Source organism: Chroicocephalus ridibundus, chromosome Z (genome assembly GCF_963924245.1).
Source record: "Chroicocephalus ridibundus chromosome Z, bChrRid1.1, whole genome shotgun sequence".
Taxonomy (NCBI): Eukaryota; Metazoa; Chordata; class Aves; order Charadriiformes; family Laridae; genus Chroicocephalus; species Chroicocephalus ridibundus.
Window position 1 is genome coordinate 84,018,980 of NC_086316.1, and position 12,792 is coordinate 84,031,771.

Here is a 12,792-nt window from a genome sequence, read left to right on the forward strand (position 1 = left end):
TTATGAAGAATAAAAGACGCAAATAAAACTATTTCGTACATTTTAAGTAACTCAAGGCGTGTGATTTATCACATGGGGCACGAGTTGGTTGGTTGGGGCTCTTTTTTTTAATGTCTCAATAAAAGAAAAATAGGGACTAAGCGCTGCTTTTACCATGTGGTGTCCTGCAGGCATCATCGTTACGGGTCCTAACTCATCTTGAGATGGACCACATACGATTACAATCCAAGCAGGCCTGTGGACAGCTTTTTTTATACTGGTATCACTTGTTGAAAAAGAAACAGGCTACAGGTGTGTTTGTAAGAGGTGACATAGAAGGCAACACTTCATAAGGTTTGAAATATAGTTTATAGAAAGGAAGACTCACTCGCCACCCCAGAGGCGATTCCGTAAAGCAGTCCTCCTCCGTCTGTCTGCGGCTGAAAGACATGGGTCCCCGGAGGAGGGCTTCTTTCTTGTCTAATGAAATTATATAGTAAAGTTTTCACAAGTCTGCTGGTATACGGGAGACTGAAAAGAGAAAGAAAACAGCTTTAGTTGACTCACAACCCGCAGAAATTGGCGCAACAAAGCCCGGGCAGGGTGCAGAAGGCTGGCGTTTGGCATTGAACACAGACAGCAACTCTCCCAGTCTCCAGCAGACTGGAAAGGGAAAGAACGCCAAGGTCTCGCTCATGCGAAGCTGCCCCGACTTCAGCAGGGCTCAGCAGGAGCAACTTCCACAGCCGGATCGTGGAAACGTACTGTTTGTTTTCTTTTTTTCAATACTACTTTTAAATCAGTCGTTAGATTTCTGGAATCATTGTAGTCCTTTACCTCAAGACACAACGGGAAAAATATTTATGCAAGGAAAAAAAAACCATTGTATTCGTTCAGTTTTCACTCCATGCTTTGGTTGCACAGGACAGGTAACAATAGCTGTTCTCCACACAACCCCCACCCCGTATTTTTGGCTGTGTGTGCAGCTGGGCCCAATTTGCAAAGACCAGTGAAACAGCTGACCTCCCATCAATGATTCTGACAAACGCACGTAAAATTTGTTGGATTTAAATAAAAGGTCACCGTAATTACAAAACGGAGAAGGATTTCCACAGAAACAAATAGCTGGATCCCGTGCCCAAATGATTCAGAGGCGGACAGACAGGGGCTGTGTTATGATGTCCTCCAGTCCCCTCTAAGCAGTGCCCCTCCAACCCTTCCCATTGCCCAAATTCCCACCTCTCTCCCCAGAGGCCAGGTACCTGCTGCTCCCAACTTAGACCTACACATACTATCTCTTCTGCCAAGAGAAGGGAGGTGGAAGGTGGTGATTCTGCCCCTCTGCTCCGCTCGGGGGAGATCTCCCTGCAGCGCTGCCTCCAGCTCTGGGGCACCAACAGCAGAAGGACACGGAGCTGTTGGAGGGGGGCCAGAGGAGGCCCCAGAGATGCTGGGAGGGCTGCAGCCCCTCTGCTGGGAGGACAGGCTGAGAGAGCTGGGGGGGCTCAGCCTGGAGAAGAGAAGGCTCCGCGGAGACCTTCCAGCCCCTTCCATTCCCTCAAGGGGCTCCAGGAAAGCTGGGGAGGGACTCTGGAGCAGGGAGGGGAGCCATGGGACGAGGGGGAATGGTTTTAAACTGGAAGAGGGGAGATTGAGATGAGATCTGAGGAAGAAATTGTTTGCTGTGAGGGTGGTGAGCCCCTGGCCCAGGTTGCCCAGAGAAGCTGTGGCTGCCCCATCCCTGGAGGGGTTCAAGGCCAGGTTGGCCGGGGCTTGGAGCAACCTGGTGTGGTGGGAGGTGTCCCTGCCCAGGGCAGGGGGGTGGAACTACACTACTACTTTAAGGTCCCTTCCAACCCAAACCATTCTGATTTTGCCCCAAACCCGCAATTCCTTCAGTTGAAGTACCACCAAACCCCACAAACACCGAGGCTCTTCTGCCTCCAATTGCTCTCCCCGCCCACTACTGAAGTCTGCCCTGGGCTCCCTCTGCCTCCCTCCTCTCCCTGCATGTCACCCCGGAGCAGGACCTCTCTTACATCTAGTAGAACTTTCAGAAAACCAGGCAACAGATACATTTACCAACAAGCTGCCCACACAGAATTTAAAGTTGAAAGAGGATGGATGGTAGCCTAAAACACGTACAAGCCACCACGACAAAGGATTTAAACAAAACAACCGACTCGCCAGAACAAGTGGTATTATTCACACAACCGAGTTTACCACCTCCTAAGTATTTCCACTATTGCGTCTTAAAACCCGGTGTAGCACATACGTGCTATCTTTTGGGAGGCTGCTATTTATTTGTAACACAAGAAGGCTCCTTAGCATTTCTGAGGCACGTGGGTTCTCTAAACTGCGGCGTTACAGGACAAGCCCCACAGCTGAATCAAAAAAACCCACGCTGAAACGTAAAAGCTGTTTTAAGTCAATGAAATTACCCTCAAAAAGTGAAAATGGCCTCCAAAACAGTTTCACTGAAGTCTGGGCTGTGAGATTTAAACCTGAACCCTTCCAGCAGGCTTTACAGATGTTTGGTTTTGTGTTCTGGGGTTGGGTTTTTTTTTTTTTTTGAGCAAAACAAGTTTTCTATCTAAATGTACGTCGCTGTCTTTTCTTTTGAAGCACAAACAGCCTGAACAAGGCATCAGAAGCGTTCGCTTTAGCCCTAAGTTACCCCCCTAGAACGCGACGTACCATCGACCGTGCATCAGGTATTTGTGAATGATGCTCTCTCGTAGAATTTCTTTGTGGAATAACTGGCAGGAGAGGAAGACGATGAGAGTCGTCACAGCTTCCAAGGAAATGCTGTATGTAATATCTCTGCGGGGGGGGGGAAAAAAAAAAAAGGAAAATTTATAAAGATTGATCCACTGGGTTTGTTTACAAATTGACTTCCAAGAAGACTCGGTAGCTTCACCTGATGTTACACCCTGTTTCGCACAGCGAGTTTCAATTGGGAACACGTAAACAACAAATTCGAAAAACCCAGAATCATTTTGTACAACAATGGGATGCTTTTCTTAAACATAAGCATTTTTTTTTTTTTTTAGATGCCAAAAAGACAAGACAATGTAAAAATATCGAGGTATTGCCCAGAACATTACGGCTGCAATTTTCAGACTACACTTCACTCTAAAAATAATAAATACATCTCAAAAGCGTGTCCTTTGTCCTGTTAAAATACAGTTGGCATAAAACCATCACGGTAAGTCGGGGAAATGTCCGGGTGGCCAAACACAGCTCCATCCGCCAGGAAAAGGGGATCCCTAAGAAAGGAATATAATATACAAACACTAGTTTAAGAAATGCTCAGGATATCAAGATACTACCTACAGTTGTTCAGTTTTCAATGGTATTTTTGAGGTAAGAGTGAAGCTATTACAGCCAATGCCAAAGAACGTGCTGTAATGATTAAATACTGACACCAGATAATTTAACAAAGCTCATTAAGGTAAGGTTAATTAGGAAAGGCTGTGCAGCAAAATGGATGAGAGAGAGATCCACTATTGGGGATACCTTGTGCTTTCTGTTCCCACCTCTGCCTACGACGACCTTGTCACGCACCTCATTTTTCAAAAGGGGGGGGAAAAAACAATGGCATTTGCCTCCTTAATCGGTAATAAATTGCAGACTCCATGAAACCTTTTAAAACACAATAACTTGGACATAAGCCAGCACCATTTTTGCTTTCAACCAAAGACCGTTTTTTTTTTTCCCCTCCTCCAGAAGTAAGGAGCTATTTCGTTTGGTTCAACAGCACCATCCTGTAAACCATTAGAACGATGGTTATTAAGTACTTTTAATGGTTCCCCCACCGTTACTATTTCATTTCCACAACACGCATCGCAATCCAACACCATTAAGTTACAGGTGTCCGGCGTCAATTATCGAGGGGGATAATTGATCCCTGGACCTACTGGAAATGCAAAATCTATATATACTTCTCAAACACAAAGATTTTATAGTATCTTTATTTAAAATTAAAAACAAACCAAACAAAACCCAGCATCACTGTGTGTTTAAGCAGTGATGTTATATTTTTCTTTGTTACAATGTCACCTTCCAAAATTTTGACTCTTAACAGTTAAAACAAGCATAGACAAACCAAAGTGCTCTTTCAAATAACAATGGGTAGAAAACCACAGTACAACCTGCCTTGAAAGAAAAATAAATTAACCACAGAAAAAAAAAACAAAACAAAAAAAACTGTCTGGAGTAAAACTCTTGACGCGTCTCAGGATCAGGACTGGTGTGGTCGTTACTAAAATGAACTGGATTTTGTTTCGACGAAATCAGTCTGACTTTTAGCACACTCAAATAACTTAATATTCTCAAGCGCGCTGCTAGAAATACTGTAAATAACATGTATTACTGTAAAGAACGAGAAGTTTTGTGCATCGGGGTGTGTAGAGTGCCTAAACTAAGCTGTTCTGCAGTAGCTCCAGGCCGGAGTTTCTGAGCAAAGAGGGTGCGAGTTACTTGCTCAAAGTCAGGAGCAAACTGGAATCACAATTTCCTGGAGCGCAGTCGGCAGAACGGCACTACCTCCGATACAGAAATGTTTTTGAAAGTGAAGGTTATGCAAACTCACTGTTTTTATTTTCTCTCGCATGATTTAACTGTTGGAACGCGTTAACATTTTCAGTTACAGGTCAGGAAGAGCCCTGCCGCTTGCATAACATTCTTCCTTAAAAATCATGAAGTACATCGTAATTACTTCTCGTTTTGGTGAGTTACCTGACTTTTTGCCCACTACTGAGGAAGTTTGGCCAGTGTAAATGCCGATAATTAGATCGGGCCAGAGGTTACGCTGTGATCTGGTTCCACTGCAAATCCACCCCAGCCAGAAGCAAGGCTGAGCTGGGAACGGCTCCCGCTCCCCTCTCCGAAATCGGGACGTTTCGCAATCCACTGCCCACGTCCATCCCAAGCAGGGGAAAAAAAATAAAAAAAAAAAATCTATATGTACTGATTTATTTAAAAGATGGGTAGACATAGCGCTTAGAGATATATTTTAGTGAGGGTTTTTGCCAGTGTTGGGTTGATGGTTGGACTCGACGATCTCAAAGGCCCCTTCCAACCTAGACGACTCTATGATTATTAGAACTTTAGCCACCAGCAAAAAAAAAGATAAGTAAGAAATACTTTCCTGTCAAAATAAAAACAACAGCTTGGAAAAAAAAAATACTTTTTAGCTACGGAAAAAATAAAATTCAGAAGCCTGTCATTACCAAGGCTGAGAATACAAGAATACAGTCTCCAACCCCGGGCTGATGAATGAAAAGGGTGACTTCGTGACATGCCGCAACATCCAAACCAGCTGGGTCACTTTGCTGAGAGGAACCACATTTCAGTGGCTAGGATGCTTTTTCTCCATCTCAATCATTCATTCATTTCGTTTTCTGACAAACCATACAAGCGGAATAGCAAATCGGAGGAGACATTACACAATTCTTTCCTATTTTTATAAGATTCAGCCTAAAGAAATAAACAAAGAGGTTACTGTCATGCATTAAGTAATAATTTTTCTAATTATTTTTTTCTTAAATCTGCTTTCAATACCCTTATATAACTCTGAAAGAAAAAAAAAAAACACCACCAGAAATAAAGCAAAATTCACGCAGCTCCAGTTAGTGACTTATTCCAATTTTCTTGCTATTCAAAAACCCAGCGAGGGCACGTTTAACTGCAGAAACTTTCCGCTCAACCTGTCGAATCTGTTCAAATTAAACCCGCTCTGACACAAACACAACCGGAGCCCTGATATCTGGGGTAACCCCTCAGCTACAGTCACCCTTCATTTATCAGCACAAGGATAAAGCTTCAGAGCAAAATTATTTTCACCGCCAAGGGTCAAATGTACAGTTTTCTGAAACTCCAGCATTTCTAAAGGGTCACAACAACTACCAGGAACCTCTTTTAACTTCAAAGAAAATACTGTTTATTTATACTGAGAGGCTACAGAATAGGTGGTTTTGTTTTGGAATATATATATATATTTTTTTATTTTTTTTTTATTCAAAGCTATCGGTCATATAGAATGACTTTTACATGGAATTTCTGCTGATCTCCAACTTCCTCTGAAAACTGTTTGCTTGCAGATAAGGAGGAAAGTAGAAATAATGAGGCCATGTATCAATTACATGTCAAAATTATTTAGCTATTTCTTTCAGAAAACCAGAACTGCACGATGTTTTGAGTTTCTGTGGGTTTGTTTTTGGGTTTTTTCTTTCCCCTTCCCAAGTGTCTTATAAAACAAACGAAAAAATCCACAGAACGCATCTAAAGCTCACGTCCCAAGTAAACGGGCTTCACAGAACAATGTACCAAACCGTACATAGATTTTGGGGTTTTTTTTTTCCCCTCCTTCTGGATATTCTCTTTTGGAGATTTTAATAGTTATTCTCAGTGCTTTCTTTTTTTTTTTTTTCCCTCTCTCTACTTCCTACTGGGGGATATATTCCCATATCGGGTAAAAAAACCTAACGGATATGAATGTTTTTCCCCCTTTAAGACCTACTAATTTAATGAGGAAACAACCTGGCATAGACTGAGCTCTAGAAATCACGGCAATCGTTTCTCTCCTGCATTTGGGTTCTTTCTTCACTACAAGTAGCCATTCCTCCTCGCTATCCCATTTCTTACAGCGCGACACAAAGGAAGCGCCCGTTTCTTTAACCAGATGGAATTGGTCCGGGTTCTCGCACGAAGGTTAAAACTGAGTTCTGGCCACAAAACCTTATATATACACATTTAGTCTCTAAAGCGAAAGACATATCTACGTATCCGCGATTATCTGAAATTAGGAATTCTTCAGAAAATGGTGACTTGAGCTCCAAAAGGCAAGATTCCTAGATGCTGGCATAATATAGGTGTGCGTATGTATTTAACACACGTTTCAGTATCTACATTTCAATGCGAAACAGTTGATAACGTCAAGGGATTCCTTCCAAAAGCCATGATATCAGATCATTTCAACTTCGCTGAAAAGCTTTTAAAATTAAACAACCACGTACTATTTGTATTTTAGTGATCTTTAGACAACAACTCCGGAAAATCGTATGACAAAAATTCTAAGAAGTCGGTTAAACTTTCCATCTTAATCCTTTTTGTCAGGTAGACCACACAGATCCTGGGCTCCTCCTGGAGAGACCTTTGGCCCTGGGAGGACTCCTTTAAAGCAGCATTTAATTTAGATTTAAAAAGTTTTTTACACTGAGGATGGTGAGACACTGGCCCAGGTTGCCCAGAGAGGTGGTGGAGGCCCCATCCCTGGAGACATTCAAGGCCAGGCTTGGTGAGGCTCTGAGCAATCTGAACTAGTGGAAAATGTCCCTGCTCACTGCAGGGGGGTTGGACTAGATGGGCTTTAGAGGTCCCTTCCAACCCAACGCGTTCTATGATTCTACGATTCTACAAAAAATGTACTGCTTCAGAAGAAATTCGTAGAGTAACTAATTCTTCCAGGATGCAAACTAGAGAGTCTAACACTTCTCTTCTCATCTTCCATCAAGAACATATATTTTTATTGATTTATTTTATTTATTAATTGCAGCGGCAGACTTTTAAATTCCATCAAACCTTCAGGCTTTTGGGGCTGGAGAACCGCATCAGTCCATCTCTCTGCTTATCACAAGGTTTTATCTGCTTGAAGTGGACCAAGATTTCAGCTTGCCCTTTTACAGGCAGTTATTTCAAGTATATACCACAACACTGACAGTGCACTTCAAAAGTTCCGAATGTCTGAAAGAGAGGTCTATGGTCAAAACAGTCATTTTAACAAAAATAAAAGATCTTTTTTGCGGTAGAGAAAGGAAAAGAGCACGCACAAGCAGCCAGTTAAGGCAACCTGCCTGAGCGATAACTCTTCCAACTGCACTAGCTTGACCACTGGCCGTTACTTGCTTGCACCCACAGACAAGTCCAGGCACCAACTGGTGCCACGTAGCCAACAGATGCCACACCACGACACACCATGAGGTTTCAAAGTGGATTTGCTTCTGAGCTACAAAGAAAATGCTGGAGTCTAAAGCGGACCAAAACGTGAAGGTTGTCATAGCAAGGTCATCCGGCGATCATAGCCTATGGGGAAAATACAAAACCCAAAATACTCTTGTTTGCAGACTCAAGTAAAAACAATAGGACCCGTTTAGAATCGTAAAATCACAGAATGGTTTGGGTTGGAAGAGACCTTAAAAGATCAGGAGTCTGATGCTACCAGCAGCTTCTGTATCTAAATTCTTAAGGGGAGAGAGGTATTAGCATAATTACTGTTTCCAAACACTGCAATGAAGCCCACAGAACAAAAACCATGGGCCTGGTAAAACCTCGGCTCCCCAGTGTCCCGGCGTCTCCTCGTTCCATTCCAAACCATGGGGGTGACCTTCCACCAGTGTCATCTACCCAGAACTTCGACAATCTACCTATGTGTCACCATCCCGCCACCGCTGGCTCCTCTCCAACGCCAAGCACCGCTCACAACCCCTCTCTGTGTTCACCACATCGTTCAGCTTTGTTCCCTGCCTGCGAGAGAGGGGTCTGTGAAAGAAGAACCAAGTATAAAGGGAATATATAGGAAAATCTCAGCTAGGAACTCCAACTACCACGTTGAAGGCACACGCTGTTGTAAACGCTTTAATTACTCAATGAATTGCAGCTATTTCTATAGCTCGGCAAACAGAGGCCGAGAGCTCATAAATGATTTCACACCTCCAGAGCAAACAGGCTGAACAGTCAGGAACAAACCTCTGGATTTCAACCCACACCGCTAAACCAACCGCCCCCCCCAGTTTAAATATTTTCCTGAACTTTCCCCCAGCCCGAGCTGTCTACTCCGCGTATTAAAAGGTTAAAAGGTAACTCGTTTTCTAATTTCGGAGAGTTGCCAAAAGGGCTGATTCATACAAAAACCTCTCAAATCATACAGGAACCAGGTTTCATTTCCCTGCTTCCTGAGGGCCCACCAGAAAGGTGAAAGAGGAGTCACCACAGAGAATAGGATCAGTTCTGAAAACTGGAAAGCGAGGAGAATATCTGGTTATCAGGCTCAGGATACAAGTACAACAACTCAAAGCGAACATAATCCTTCCTCTTGGAATCACTCCTAATTTTACACCCACTGATGGCACAGAGGCACCGCAGCAGCCGATAACGCGCTGCGTTCATTACAGCTGACTCCAAACATTTGGGAGATGTCCCAGAGGGGCACTTAAGAAACACTAACTGGAAGCAGAGAGCATCTCTGAACGTTTCCTGCTGCATCTCCCTCGCACCGGCTATTCTTGACTGGGGGACAGAATGAGAGGGAGAAAACAACCAAAAATGGATTGTCCAGTTCTGGGCCCCCAGTTCAAGACCGAGGGCTACTGAGATGATCAAGGGACTGGAGGGTCTCTCTGCTGAGGAAAGGCTGAGAGCCCTGGGGCTGGTCAGCCTGGAGAAGAGCAGACTGGGAGAGGATCCCATCAATGCTCAGCAATAGCTAAAGGGCAGGTGGCAAGAGGATGGGGCCAGACTCTTCTCAGTGGTGCCCGGTGACAGGACAAGGGGCAACGGGCACAAACTGGAACACGGGAAGTTCCATCTGAACATGAGGAACAACTTCTTTCCTTTGAGGGTGGCAGAGCCCTGGCACGGTCTGCCCAGAGAGGCGGTGGAGTCTCCATCTCTGGAGATATTCCAAACCCGCCTGGACGGGTTCCTGTGCAACCTGCTCTGGCAGGGGGTTGGACTAGATGATCTCCAGAGGTCCCTTCCAACCCCTGCCCATCTGGGATTCTGTGATGGCAACACTCTAAAGGGAGTATCTCAAGGATTAAAATGATAGTTGGATTCAAGACCTTGTATTCCCAGAACTATTCCTGAACCATCTGAGACTACGTGGCTGTACACATTTTCGCCTCATTGGCATTCAGTTCTTTCCTCTACAGTATAAAAATATTACAAATAACCTAGGATTGCACAGAGCATCCATGTTCTTCTGTATTTACCTTGCACATCAACAAGTCTCGTATGTAATATCCACTAAATCCAAGCAAAAGACTTCAAAGAAGAGACTGGGCTGGGTGGGGCTTGGAGCAACCTGGTCTGGTGGGAGGTGTCCCTGCCCAGGGCAGGGGGGTTGGAACAAGGTAGTCTTTAAGGTCTTTTCCAACCGAAACCATTCTGTGATTCTGATTCTATGAAAAGGCAGCCAAAAGGAAGACGACCCAAGCGCTCAAAAAGCTACTGCAGACCACTGCAGAGATCCGGGCAGAGCCAGACCACAGGAATCACATCCTGTGTTCCAGCCGTGAAGCCGGTGTGAAAGGCAGACCTGCTCCACAGTCTCTCTGTACCACCACTTCTCAAATGTGAGCCACTGGTTTCAAGGCAGAGCCACCTTGATGTTCCGGCAGCAGTAATCTCTTGGGGTCTCATGGCTTTCTAGGCAATGGGAGAAAAACGGCTTATGCCTGTCAACCTGGTTTCGGTCACTGATTTTAAACAGTCTGCAAACTCTTAAGGTGCCAAAAAGAGACATGATTGACTTCAGTGCCTAGGTGCCTTTGCTGCCCAGACCAGAGACCAAACCCAAATACCCGCAAGCGGGTGTTTTTCAAGATGCACTCAGTATCTTTTCTAAAAACAGGGCTGAAAACGGTAACAGAGAAAGCTGATTGTCAGGAGCATGAACATACAGCACGACGTACAATAAACAGTCCAGACCTCTCATACCATGCTCTGGGATCAGAAAGTTTGTTACAAGTTGAATGTAAATTTAAGCTCACCTAGTGAAAAGACAGGTCACAGAGAAACACTGATCTGAGTCTAAAGTAAAAACTAAATTAGAATAGAATCAGAACAGAAAAAACAACAGGTGAGACAGGTAAAGGTATTCCTGCTCAGGGCCTTTAGACAGATCAGAGGTCACACATCTGCCATCGGAGAAGAGAAAAGGATGCAAGTGCAATGAAGAAAATCTTCCAAACAAATAAATATTTTTCATTTGCTGCACCACCACAAATAAAAAAAAAAAATCCCTCCATATTCATCAAATCCCTCCTACACAGAGCACAGTCGTCTCAAGCTTTGAGGATCTTCAAAGGGAAGCAATACAAGTCTCCTTCAGTTTGGGTATTTTTGCTAGCTTCAACCTAAGTTTCAACAGATGGAAGTTTCCCTTTGATGATTAGGCAAAGTTGCCAAAAATGCTAAAGTCAAATAGCTCTTCAAATACTGGAGCTACTACAGTCTGGATAAAAGTTCCTTGAATAGTCCTTTTTCCAAAAAACACTATTCTGATCTCTTGTTTTGAAAGTAACGAAAAAAAAAAAAGAAATTATGACACTCACGAAATAGGAAAGAACACAGTTCTTAACCTCTTCTCTGCTTCAAGGAAGAAAAAAAAAAAAAAAACCTAAACATTCCCCATCATCGTCTGCACATGGCATCGCTCCTGCATTGCAATGATCCCATAGAGCTTTATAACCAATTATATCGCCCTTCCTCCGCCTACGTTTGACTTTTAAGCTCCCAGGAAATGCAGCGAGCATCCTTAGAGCGAGTCACAACATTGTTAACATTTAACATTTGGCAGTAACACTTGGTTTAGGTTGCAATCTTAGCAACTAAAGAAAATAATAGAAATAGCAACTAACTTCTACCGGCACCACGGGGTGCTAGTTAACAGTGATGTAACTAGATCACAGTATTTCATTTTTTCCTCCATATGCATTTACGGGTTTTAATGAAGTGAAAATGTACTGATAACAACCAGATGTTCGGTTATGCACACCAGCTCTTAACAAGCTGCTGAAAGAAGCCTTCGTAATTTAAAGCTTTGGGAGCTCTATCTCGCAACAAAACGTTAGCGATAGTTTCTACCTAAAAAGTCAGACAATTAAAGGCCGGAGTCGCACCTTTTTGCTGACTCGGCAGTTTTAATCATTAACGTACACTCCTGAGTGCTAACACTAACAAAAGCCAAGAAAAAGCAGAGTATCCGTAACACACCCGAGGGAGCCGTAAATCAAACATCAGCTTACCCTAACACGAGCGTTACAAGGGGCTGCACAAGTCTAATTCTTGAAAAGCAATAATGCTGCAGTTTCTATAAAACGTCTCGAAATTAAACATGAAACCTTTTTCCTTGGCGTTTTGTACAATGGTTTTCAAAAGGGTAATTCAAGACCTTTTTAATAACTCTCAGATACGGGGCCACGACGCTGCAGAGTCCCACGGTACCTACTGACAACCTGCTTTAACTATGCTGAATCTAATCTAACTGCCTTAAAGCACGTTTACCTTTCCCGATACAAACTAACTTTGACAAGGTTTCTTAAATTGATCTCCGAGACACCCCTAGATAGGCTATGCTGCGCATCTCCACAACCTTTCCCAACAAAAATCCACGCATTTTGCTTCTCCGGTTATATTTCATAGCAAGGGATACGGAGAGGCGGGTTGCAGATTTGCCACTTGTCGTCTTCCCCATCTCACACACCTTCCTTATTAATTTAGAGCTGGATTGCCCACCTGCCTTCTCCAAGTACGTCCATAGTTTATTTTGCAGGTGGACAGGAACTCATTCTGCCAAGGCTTCCAGTGGAGGAAGCTCAGAGGTGAGCAAGCTCTGCCCTGTGCTCAGGAAAGATTTGAGCCTTCAGGAACTCAGCGTCCCTGCCAAGCCCAAACTCTCCCACTTGCTTTTGGTCACTCGGGAATACGGGTTAAAAGATTATGTACCTGCCTGCAAAATGCCACGGACAGGGATCCGAAGCTCTGCTCCCAACAGTGCCTGTCATCTTACACATCTTCACAACGTGACGC

The 12,792-nt window shown here is 43.8% G+C and overlaps 1 protein-coding gene across 4 annotated transcripts in view; it reads right to left on the minus strand.

Moving 5' to 3' along the window:
* The window catches only part of DYM (dymeclin), a 241,013-nt gene that overhangs the window by 190,303 nt on the left and 37,918 nt on the right, over positions 1 to 12,792 (minus strand). For all 4 annotated transcript variants that reach the window (XM_063319472.1, XM_063319471.1, XM_063319469.1 and 1 more), the window contains 2 exons: positions 2,677 to 2,802; positions 368 to 510 (listed from right to left, as the gene is read on the minus strand). In XM_063319472.1, the coding sequence (XP_063175542.1) occupies positions 368 to 510; positions 2,677 to 2,802 (269 nt within the window). The remainder of the gene's footprint in view (positions 1 to 367; positions 511 to 2,676; positions 2,803 to 12,792) is intronic.